Genomic DNA, 12,487 nt, shown 5'->3' with positions numbered 1-12,487 from the left:
TGAGCTGGAGTCAAGAGGTTGACCCTGAGCTCTAATCTTCCTTCAGAGATAAGCAAAACTCTCTGCAGTATCTGAGTCTGCAAATAGCAGCGACGCAATGCTGAGGTCACCAACTGATGCTAAGGTGGGAGCTGGCTACCTCAGTGTGGCGAGGAAAATCATGCTTTCGTTTTAAGATTTTCTTTTTAAAAGATTTTTTTGGCTCTCGCGGCCTTTATTTGATAGTTAATTGACAGGAAAGTGAGTAATGCAGCAAAGGTCGCCAAGGCTGGGAATCGAACCTGCGACAGCTGAGTCGAGGACTAAGGCCTCCATATGTGGGCTGTGCTTAACCCCCGTGCCACCACATCCCTCGTTTTAAGATCAAACCAACATGCAGACACGGTTCTCGACTTCCTCTCAGCAACTGGGGCTTTGAAATCATTGATACACCAGAAGTTAAACGATGAGCAAACCTGAGACTGCCCAGAGCTCAGCTGCTGAATGTTCATCTGTGTTTATTGCCTCTTTGTCTTCACTTAAATTCGGCAAAATTGAACAATTGAACATCTGCGCTTACTATGCCTTACAAAAGTCACATTAAACCTCAAACTTGAACCTATTTTGCAGCGTTTCATGTGACAGACCAATGATAACCCCAAGTTATATCTTACTACTGGAGATAACTTCTGGTGTGACCAATCATGGAGACTCAACTACCACCAGTTCTACCTACTTAGTCTACATGACTAAGTGCCGTAGGATACCTCATTCAGTTTTCAGAGAACCGGGTTTCAATCCTCGCTGCAGGAGAAACGGCCCGCTCCCAGATTTCTTGAATCGAACACGATCACCACAGGGACTGCAACGGAGATAAAACCCTACAATAACGTCTTAGTGATCCAAAGAAATGAGGTGGGTACAGACAGTAGAGCCTTACAGATGTACGTGGGGATGCCCAGGTAGAAGTAGCAAAAAAAATACCCAAGAGCAAGAAGATCCCTCTGGTGGAACGAGCCCTCCGGTGTGCAGCAGGGTGTATTCCCTGGCACACACAAGCTTCCCTGATCTCCACCACTCAGTGTGAAAGTGATTGACTGGACGGGGACTCTCCCTGTGTGACCGGGAGTCCAGGACTCAAAACCTGTTTCTGCTCTGCCCAAAAACACATCAGCTTTCACTGGACAAAGTGAATGTAATCGCTTGTTCTATGGTCCAGAGAAAACTAACAGAATAGAAATGAAGTCAAAGCGAGATCGCTCCGCCCAACCGAAACCTGGGTGGAGCGAAACCTCTGACAGAAAAACAAAGCAGTACGGTGAAGGTAGTGAAGCTCATGTTGTTACCCGTTGTTACTTGGTGAGGCATTTTTGCCTCATCAGTCAACAACAAGGCAAAGGAGATAGAGGGGGGGGATTGAATGAGTCCGTAAACTTATTTTGTGGGAAACCATGGAGAAATTGACGTTAAAGCCCAGGAGCCTGATCTTAAAAGACTCCATATAAGGAGCACTGATTTGCTTTTGCCAAAAATGAGCGTATTTCATGTGAGACCGTAAATTTGTGGAACATGCAGTAATAATCTGCAGCTCATTTTCCGGCCTTTAGACCCAGAGCACCCAGACATAACGGTGTTGCGCCATAACGAGATTTTGGCTGGAAATATTAGGTTGTCCTGCTGCTGGACAATATTTGCCGTCCATTTTATTATTATTTTTAATCTTCCAGATATTTGACCAGCCATGTTTTCTGTCATTGTATCCAAGCCTCCTGCTCTGCGTAGTTGTGCGCTTGTGTAAAAAGCAGGTGAATATTACTTTATGATACGTAAAAGATTGGCTTTGATCACGTATGTCAGGTTGTGCATGAATATTTGCGCCACATGCCTGAAGTTGCTGCTTTACAAAGAAACTGCATCCATTTGTAGCCGCAGCACACATTTATTGCTTTGGACCCGACTTGATGCCTTAATTTCTGATTTGACCACAAAGCGTATGATGCAACGCTGACAAAATGTTGTAGTCATACCGTCGATCGCTGCAGCAGTCAGCTCTTTATCGGCCACAGGCATCTATCCAACTTTTACATTTTTTCAGACTCTGTTTGCGTTTTGGCTCTATTCTAGATGTTTTGTATAAAGTGTGTTATAATTTCAGGTCCCCCACTGACTAGTTTTAACTGTTTTCCACTATTAGTTTTCGTCAAATCTCTATGACCGCATCGCATTCGTAACAATAAACCCCGACACTTTGTCAGAGGTTCACGTCCTTTCAGGTGAGGGGATTTTACTATCCTGTCATGACGTAGTGAGTTTTAACAAATATGTAAAAGTTACATACCGCAACTTTAAGTCATGCTAAGCCAAAATGTGTCTGCTGCCTGCTAGGCAACTGGAAATCATAAAAATACCTCCAAAAGGAAGTAGCTTTTCTACATTACATTAAACAGCAAAACAATCTCTACCTGAAGCTTATATGTGGCCATGTAGGATGTATGAATACAACTTACAATGAAATGTCAGGACATATTCATAATTTGCATTCCACCTGCATTCACCGAGGTCTGTGATGAATCAGCAAAGGGCGTGAAGACGCTCGCCGTTGTTGTGAATGACTGCGTGGGCTTTCCCCGTTCCACTGAAAGGGGAAGTGGGATGGAGGAGTTTTCATTCATGTTCTGTGACGGCCGCCTGAAAGCTGCACCCGGCCTGTCCGCCATCTTAATTCTCCACCATGTGAACGGACCGCTCGCATAAAACAAAACAAAAAAACCAAAACTGTCGTCCTTGGTATGAATTTATTACGCAGCGTGAAGTGAAACTAGTGGAAAAAGTTGCCAGATAGAAAATGAATGAGAACGATTTGGTGAAACCAAACAAATGAACATTTATAGAAAGCAGAGAGAACAGCAACATGATGTGTTGGAAGGTGTAATGGCTGCATGGAGATTCCCACAGGTTACCCAAAAAGAGAGAGTTTTTCTTGAAGTTATCATGGCAGGAAGTTTGTTTGTGTGAGGATATGAATACATATTTTATCTCTATGTTTGTGTTAGAAAACGAAGAAAGAGAAAGAAAACCACCCAAAGTAACGGCACCTGAGTGCGAAATCTTATAAGCCTCATTTTAGATAAAGAATAAAACAGAATAAAAGAATAAAAATTTTAATTATATGGACTAAACAAAGGGAAACGTACAAGTATTTCTGGAAGTATTCAGCTAAACAGAACCGATGTCTTAAAAGAATACGGCATCCAGATCCTGAGGCTCAAATCCAGATCAGGAAGTAGAAAGACTCTGACAGACAACTTTAAAAACCAGACTGACTGAGATTAAAAGGAAGAGCACAGTGGTCAGTGCTGGAAAAATGAAAACAGGTGGATAAACAGAAGTCAGTCACATGTGACGAACTCTGAGCAGCAGAGAGAATAACGAAAACTCACCATCAGTCAGAATCTCAGAAGTCTGTACCCAGCATGTCAGAAACCAAAGAACAAATCACCTTCATAGCGTCTGAAGAATTTAAGACTTTCTGACTGTTTTTGGTTGGTCTTCAGTATAAAGACAGAGAGTAAAAGAGAAAAAAAAAGGTAAATCGTTAAAGCCAAGAGAAGCTTTTGCTGTGCTTGCTGTCTTAAAACAAAAGGTGCATCTATTTCAGAGTAAGTCGTTCTTCTCAAGCAAAACAGCTCAACAGTAATGAAATGTTCAATTCAATTCAGTTCAACGAAGGAAAATCCCATTTTGTCAAAACTCATTTACACATCCTGTGGATGGCAGGAAGGACCTCCAGCAGCAGTCAGTTTCGCAATGAATCTGAAAAAGCCTCTGACTGAAGAGTGTGGCTGTCGCACACACAGCTGGACGATGTGGCTGAAGAACATGTCAGGATTTAAAGGTTCCATATCAATACTGATCATTATTTCTCAGCAGAACGAGGCAAATTGGCGAAACCTGAAACTGTTGCTGCGCCAGTTACTCAACAGGCTGTTGCTAGGCAACCGAAGAGCGAGTGAGTTGATTTCACCAACCTTTCTTATTCCCCTGCCTACATCTCCCAGAATGCAGAGCGGTTCTGGATTGGAGCTGAGTGAATATTCTATCAGATGTATAATCTATTGATATTGATTACATGCCTATCGTGATATATATTGTTATCGATTTATTGTCCAGCCCTAGTCCTACATGACTGTCATGACATCCTAACCGTTACGTTGTGAGAGGCGACGTTTCAAAGTAGCATGTCATCGGTGACAACGGTTTCTGGCAAGCAGCTCTAATCCCGCTCATTTGTTTCTTTAAATTTCAGTCTGTTAAACACACTGATGGTCGTCTCTATGTGAGACTCTCCTTAAAGAAAACTCTGCATCTCTTTTATTACAGCCATTAGCTAGTAGGCTACAGTCTCCATTACTCAGCCTGGCTCAGCTACCACATCTTTGAAGTCTGTTGGTGTTTTTAACCATCCACTGTTTTAAGCTTAATGAGGTTTGTGTGCTTTAAAATGTAGCACTGCTGCCAAAACACGGACCTCTACAAACTCATCGATCAGTTTTAACGCCAACGTCTCCGATTGGACGCCAGTTAGTTTATCAAGCCACGAATAAACTCCGTCACTAACCGTTGGCGGATCAGTTCCCAGCGCGGACTCAAGAAAAAATATGATCTGAAACTTTGAGTTCAGTTTGACTCAGGAAGTAAAAGTTCAGACTGACTTGATGTCGACGACGTCATAGAGGTTCTTGAGGAAGTCCGAGTCCAGGTGGTTGTGCTCTCCGGTCAGCGTGTGGAAGTAAACGATCACATACTCCTTCACTGTGATGTGATCCATCACATGGATGAAGTACAGCAAGGCCTGAACGGGAAACACAAGCTGATTTTTTAAAGCCCTGCTCTTTAAAACAGGAAGTGAAGAGACGACTGGGCCCAAAAGTGCTTAGAAGATTTTTAAAGATACCTTTTCGAGGTCAATGAGGGTCACTGGGATGTTTCGTCCAACCACCACCATCACCGTCCTGCCGCATATGTCCACACCTAACAGACAAACAGAAACGTTAGAGAAATTCGCTGGTAAAAGTTTCACTTTCAAGAATCTCTCTTAAACGAGTTAACAACTCTGCTTAAGATTTATGTGAGCCGATACCCCTTTTCCATTTTATAATATCTGTTGGTTTTTCAGTGATGAAGAGAGAAGCAGGATATTCATTTTTATTATATTTTATAGTACCATCTCTTCCTGGATTCAATAAACCAGAAGGTACAAACAAATATTTTGCTATCTGAAGTTCTTGAACAGGAATCAGAATTGAGTCAAATCAGGATGAGAAACTGGCCACAAAGTCTCTGAAACACAAAGTCATTTCTAGTAATTTATTATATCGTTTTGTTGGTTTTTTTCTCTGAAGAGGAAAACAGATAAGCCAAGAAAATACATTATGATGTGGCTTTTTTTTAACCAGAGCAGAGCGAACATGAAAAGTTCTGCATCTGTAACAACATCGCTGTGGAAAAGCTGAGAGTCCGTCAGCGTGAAAACAGGCCGGCCCGGTTATCGGCCACATCAAACAACCGACTTCATGCTTGAACTTCGTGACACGTCTGAAACGGTTCTGAGAGCAGAGTTTGTTTAGGTCCAATTTGAATGCATGCTTTCTATTCTCGGGTTGCAGGCTGCAGAGCGTCTGCAGTCTCACTGAATTCGCCACGAGTCAGCCAGGTTTGATGACAAAAAGAAAAGAAACAAATGACACTTAGGAAAACAAAAGCAGATGATGTTACAGATGATGAAGCAACATGCCGCCAATCATTTTGTTTTCATCTACTTGGACTTCCTGCTCTTTGAAATGGAATAGAAAAGCAACTTTTTGTGCTACTTGGTTGCTTTCTCAATAAAAAGTGAAAAGGAGAAGAAATTCAGCTTCTACTATAACCATTAAATATTTATGTTAAAAGTTTCCTAATTTAAAAAACAAATAGATAAAGGTGTCATGACAAAAACGAAATCCCACAGCCAGATGCAGGACTGTACAACAACAACAACAACAGCAGCAACAACAACAAACACAACAGCAGCAGCAACAACAGCAGCAGCAACAGCGCCTCCTCCTGGTGACAAATAGCAGCTGCACCTTAGAAACAACAAACTCGGTTGATCTCTAACAAAACCACATTAGAGGCTCTGGACCACAACACACACTCCACACACACTCAACACACTCTGGTTTCACTCACTGACAGCATGCAGAGGAAAGAGGCTTTAGTAACTGGCTGAAGGTTTTGTCTGAATTAAAGTGTTTCCATTCAGCAAAAAATTCAAACAAAATGATTTTAATTAAAGCAGAAGGATCGTGTTTGTCTGAGGTTTTTATTCAGGGATCCTATATTTTACATATCTAAATTCAATATTTCTACTAACTTACATTTCTAGATCCTCATCCAGTATTTTTGATAACTTTTCATTTGAATATATAATATTGAGGTAGAACTGTCAGGTCCTACTTATGGCTGTCACAATTAGCAATCAATTGATTAATAATTTCCATTCTGATTATTAGTATATTTTTTTGACAAAATACTCTGTAATTTTATTTACATAGACTCCAAAAGACATTTTATGTATGGTTTTGGTTGCAAATAGTTTCCATTTCCTTTTTATTGTTGTCGCGTTTTATTTTGGATATGTAAAATATCTCCCAGCTAAATGTTGTGTACAAAGCTGCTCATCTTTCATTATTATGCCATGTATTATTTTAAAATGGTCTCAAAACAACAGTATTATCGTTTATTGCAATCATTTATCTGTTACCGTGACATCAAGTCACACAGTAATGAAACAATGTAAGGCTTTTGCTTCAATCATCTGTTTTAAAATCCAGAAGCCTTGAATTTTTCCAATCAAATATTCAGGGATCTACACCAAATGTGATTCTTCTCTCATTTTGAAAACTTTTGAAGCTGTTTTGTGTGAAACACTCCAAAAAAAAGTAGCAATCTGAGAGTTTTGTAGATCCAACATGAACAGTTCAACTTTAATGTAAAGCTGTTCATACAAAGAGCATGAAGAAAAAAGCAACTCTTTACTGACRTGTGTTCATTTAGTCAGTTATACTAATGGGAATGTTAAAATCAAGGTGCAATTTGTAAAATCCAAGATAAAGAACCGTATTTTCTTTGAGGTAGTCTACAACATAATATTTGGGTGAAATAAATGGAGGTTTGAAGTTGTAAAGTGAAACAGTTTAAATGCAAAACATGAGATGATAATTGGCTGCCTAAGGATGATGAACAGTAGATATTTATGCTGCTGTAAGCAGCAGCCTCTCCCACCTACCAGTCTGATATAAGGCTTTCAGYGCAGCGATGTCTGACAGATCCTCTGCTCTCGCTCGACACAGCCAGCGACTGTAGCTGCAGGACCCAAACACACACACACACACAGAAAGAAAGAAAAAAGGTTGTTTTTTTGTTACACAGTGAATGTAATGCAACCAACACCTGTACAGAAACATAACCGCCGTGTAACATCTGGTAAAACCGAGGCTCTCTGTGAAGTGGTGGCTGATGCTGGACGGCWTCAAATCATCTCTGCTGCGGTTTGGAGGAAATCGAAGCAGGTCGTTTAGTTCGGTGGTTCTAAGTTACACTGAAAACTCTGAAAGCCCGTCTGGGATTCCTTCTGAGGCGTTCTGTCTTTTTTACACCTGCTTTTGCAGTCAGTAAAGTAATGGCAGCAAAAAAATACAAGTACAGCCGTGTAGAGAAATTTTCCAGTTTTCTGTTTCGTTTTGCCAATTTCTTTACAAGGGTTATAAAGCATGCTAACTTAGTATAAACCTTGTTTAATTTCAACAATTAAATATCACAAAACACTTTCCATGAAATAAAAACTTTACTGAATGAAAGATGATCATCTCTGTTATAGACCCTTAATGTTACTACACTACATTAAAGAACAAACTTTGTTTGCGCCAATTTATTTTGAGYATCAGAGGCTTTACTTGGTATTTAACCTGATTGGTGCATGAATAGCTGTCTTCCCATTAACCACAGAATTGGAATTACAAAAATATATTTGCTTAAAGGCATCGTGGCAGTTTTGAAAGAACTCGTTTTTTCAGAAAAAGCTTTTAGTGAGTTTTCAACTGTATCAAAATTTGTGTATTTCACTAACTGCAACAGAAATGCTTTTTCTGCACCACACATAAATGCATCAGACGCATCAATAACAGTCTTCAGTGTGGAGSTTGTTACTGTGGGAGGACATCCGCGAGGTGTTTACAAATGAGTCAGAGAAACTACAAACAGTGTAAGGAGTTTTTTAAAGACAATTGTTTTCTGTGAAGGCTTGTCGACGGTTTGTTGTTGTCGCTATAGTAGAAAGCGTGTTGGTGTCTCTTCACTGCTGCACTTTGAACTCGACTTGGTACGTTCTGTCAGAGTGGCCAAGAAGCAAAGTGACTGCGAGAAAAGCTTAGTAGAAAAATGCCAGTGTAAATTAAAGTTTATCCAATTTATTCTTTTGAGTTTCCAACCTCTGTCTGGATTTGGAAATATTGGTGGCTTTTTGGAAATCTCACAATTAAGACAAAAGTGGCATTTTCAAGAGAATAAACAGAAACAGTAATGCTAACCAGGCTAATACAAGAGCTTGAATCTCTGTTTTAAATTAGTAACAACCTGTTTCACAGTAAATACTTTCTTACACAGTGTRACGTCACCTCTAATTATAATGCAAATTATTAATGACAAGTCATGGCAAGAAGACAGGCYAAACTATAGTCATAGTTTTTCAAAGAAATCTGAATAATCTGTGTTATCGACGGGCTCAAGATTTACAAGAACTAGAGATTGGAAATTGATCATAAACCTCTATTATTACCTAATGGGATATATTTAGCTGGAGACATGCTTTTCAGAAATATTTCCTTAGCTGGACTCTTACTTTCTCTGGTGCTGTTTCTGTACGGCYGCCTCAGACATCTGGCCCTGSAGGATCAGCTTCCTCTGCTTGTCCACGTCGCCCTCCATCCGAGCGAAGGCGTGATTCCCCACCTGACCCAAATCCAGCTCCAGGTTCTCCTCTCGACACTCATCTGGACAAAAACACATCATACTCGGTTCTAATGCAGGGTTTCTGCAGGTTTCACCAACTCAAATTCAAGACTTAACAACCATTATGAAGGGCATTTAAGACCCGTATCTCCACAGAAACGCACWAACTTCGTCCAGGTATGTTAGCAGCGAGTTAGCGATAACCTCAACCGAGCAGTCAGAGTGCAACTCAAACTTTTGCCGAACAGAAAAGTAACATGACAATAAATAAATATAGAATATACCAGATAAGTAATCATATCAAGACAAAATTAATCTTACGTTTAAAAAATAACAATCTAGTACATTTTAAGGCCTTAATTTTAGATAAATGGATTTAAGACTTTTAAGAACCTTTATGATTGTAATTTAAGACCTGCATTTTCATAGAAACGTACGAACTTCGTCCAGCCAACTGTCGATAAATTTGCTATCTAGCTAGCGAGGGTATGTTAGCAGTGAGTTAGCGGTAGCCTCAATCATCTCGAGTAGCGACTCAAAGTTTTGCGGGACAGGAAACTCCCATGAGAARAAACAAAACGCACAGAATATACTAAATTAAATCTAAGACCTGTGATTACCACATCAAGAGCCAACTTACTTTTTTAAAAATGAATTTAAGACATTTTAAGCTCTTACTTTAAGTCTTGTAAGAATGCGTTGGACCTAAATGAGGCTCCTCACAGAAACAAAACCCTGTTCTGAGGGGACAGACTCTGAGATAAACAGTCTGTTTTCTGTTTATTTCCAAAACACAAACTTGCTTACCTCACTCATGTCAGAATATTTGCTTGTTCTCATTTAATGCAGTACACAGACGCAGATGTACATGACATTATTTGTGTGCCATTGGAGTCATGACCTCAGCTAACAGCATCCAGGCACCGCTTCAAGCCCTCCTCCCCCCACAACCACATGCGATGCGAACATTTGATCAACGCTGACAGAGCTGTGTGTGTGTGTGTGTGTGAGAGAGAGAGAGAGAGAGAGAGAGAGAGGCTGTTGTTGGGCTTCCTCTGCAGTGAGTCTGCTTGCTTTGGATCCACATTCTTAAGCCACATCTCCCAACTTTGAAGCTCTGCGCCAGAAGACATCACAGCTCAGGTCAATCGAGACRACAGACTCAAGTTGGAAAACGCACTACCTCACTGACTGACACAAAGGCTTTGGCTTTCACAGCYCAGCTCCCAAAAGCCTAACATTTAGAGCGCGTGCAGCTCCAGAGGTCACGCAGATTACCGAGTACATGGATCTTTGAAGGCCGGAGYRGAACAGAGTCGACTGGACCAGACTGGGGGCTTAGGCTGATGTTTTGTGCTTCTTTGACTCRTTTCTGTCAGGAGCAAACAGCTGCATATGCACTTTTCCTGGGATAATCGGGATCTATTYTTTCGAGATAAATTGAAAATGAATGTCTCTGTAGGGGCAGGAGAGTTTCATTTCACTCTGATGCTGCGCTGCTCTCMCTCAAATCAAACCCGCAGCATCCACTCCAGTCAGACACGTTACATGAAAACAAATCAGTCATATTTCAGCTTAATGTTAAACAGTGGGATTCAATTTGCTGCAAAACAAAGAAGCTAGWAGCATCAGAACAGGTTAGCGGTGGCTCCTAAATGATGTAACGTTGATATTTGTAAAGCTCCACATTCCTGGTTGATAAAGTTTATATTTTTATCTTATTTTCTGCTTATAGACAAAGCAAGTGAAGGATCTATTACTTAAACTAAGTATATATGCTCTGTTTCTGTTGTTTTTGCTACATTTTTCATGTTGGCATAGTTTTACAGACAGAAATATAGAAAAAAGAAAAATCAAAAATTGKGACATGTATTTGTTTGCGACCACAGGGGGGCGCTGGAGCCTTCGATCAACATTGTTTTTACTTCAATWTCTTCAAAATCCAGGTTTCCAGAAAGAAAACTTTTGTTAACACCAATAAATTTGTATGTTTTACTAATAACAATATAATCCTGTTAATTATGTGAGTGGAGGACGATGCTAGAGACTCAAATTCAAAAGTACTTTATTGATCCCGAAAGGAAGTTAAAAGAATATTCAGCCTGTTTTACCTTGATCACCTTTGATCAATGATTTGCAGCTCAAATACAGAATAATCTGATATTTTTCCTTCAATCATTAAATGCATTAAAACTGAGAACCTCCACAATTTTACATGTAGAAACCAACGACAGACTTTAAAGCACTTTTTTAATCTTTATTTTAATAAAAACCAGATAGAGTCATATGCTTTAATGCCTGAGTATAATCTTGCGATTTTTTGGTTTTTATTGGATTCAAAACCATTAAACTACCCAAAAATCTGCGGCAGATTTATTCTTTTGTGTGCAGTAAGACTTGGAAGAAAAAAGTTGAAATCCATCCAGAACTAGCGGCTCATTACTCAGAGAAAACACAACCAGAAAAAGCCCCATCAGTGAATCTCTCGATCTTTTCGTTGGACTTTTTTTTTTTTTAGACTAGAGTATCTAAAAACACATCCTCATTTTCAGATATCTCTGTTATGCGCTTCTTGTCCTTAAATAATCTCCACTWATCTGCTAAGCCATCATTATTAAGATATTTTAGAGCAGAGTTTTTCTCAGAACTTTATCTTCAGGTCATTAAGAGAACAAGACGATGAGCCCAAAAGAACTGGACTACATCTTGTTTTTTTAGCCAAAAAAAAGTCCAAAAGTCACAAATGATCTGGGTATTAGACCTCAAAGTTTCATAAATGCAGGTTTCTAAAGTTAGACTCTTGCTGATAATTAATGTTTTCGATGAACGCAGTCCTGACTTCACTTCTGCTCACTGGGCTTCATGCRGGAAACGGGGGATCTGGTTCCAGCTGCGTCTGCGTGAGATTTGTTTCCACTGTCTGACTGACACACCGAATTGCTTCCACACTTCATCCTGAGAAAGGAACATTTCTAACCCATTAGCTGTTGGGGTTGTGTCACTAATTTCTGGTTGTTTTTTTAAAAAGCCAAAATAAAAAAAAAGCCTACATCTGTAACATTTAGAAAAAACATGTTTTTCTTGAGAGGGAAGACTGAACGCAAGAAAAATACCAAATTGTGCATGCGTCTGCTTGTTCTGCTGATTTTTAAGCCAAAAGGAACGAATGTTTGATCTGATTCCGTTTCAACAAACTTGATACCGACCGCCTGAAAAACAACAAGATTATTTTTTTTCCCCTTTCCAAACGGATTGTTCGGCTCCAACGATGGGAGGACGTACCTTCCAGGCTGCCTGGTTTTTCTGCGATGCGGATCTGTCTCTCTGGAACCACGGGCTCGCCCTCCGAGTTGCCAATGTCAGCCGGGATGAGAGGAAGGCAGCGCCTCTCCTCTTCCTCAGAGCGAGGGTAGTACAGCGAGAGAAGCTTCTTGTACACAGACTAAAAACACACACACAC

General features: G+C 40.2%; 1 protein-coding gene across 1 annotated transcript in view; it reads right to left on the bottom strand.

Moving 5' to 3' along the window:
• Positions 1-12,487, bottom strand: part of gdap2 (ganglioside induced differentiation associated protein 2) — a 48,697-nt gene that overhangs the window by 10,049 nt on the left and 26,161 nt on the right. The window contains exons 8-11 of the mRNA XM_017309027.1: positions 8,918-9,068; positions 7,307-7,383; positions 4,934-5,010; positions 4,692-4,831 (exon numbers count right to left, since the gene is read on the bottom strand). Of these exons, the coding sequence (XP_017164516.1) occupies positions 4,692-4,831; positions 4,934-5,010; positions 7,307-7,383; positions 8,918-9,068 (445 nt within the window). The remainder of the gene's footprint in view (positions 1-4,691; positions 4,832-4,933; positions 5,011-7,306; positions 7,384-8,917; positions 9,069-12,487) is intronic.

Source organism: Poecilia reticulata, linkage group LG2 (genome assembly GCF_000633615.1).
Source record: "Poecilia reticulata strain Guanapo linkage group LG2, Guppy_female_1.0+MT, whole genome shotgun sequence".
NCBI lineage: Eukaryota > Metazoa > Chordata > Actinopteri > Cyprinodontiformes > Poeciliidae > Poecilia > Poecilia reticulata.
The sequence above is the reverse complement of the archived record's forward strand: the minus strand, read 5'-3'. Positions and strand labels throughout refer to the sequence as shown.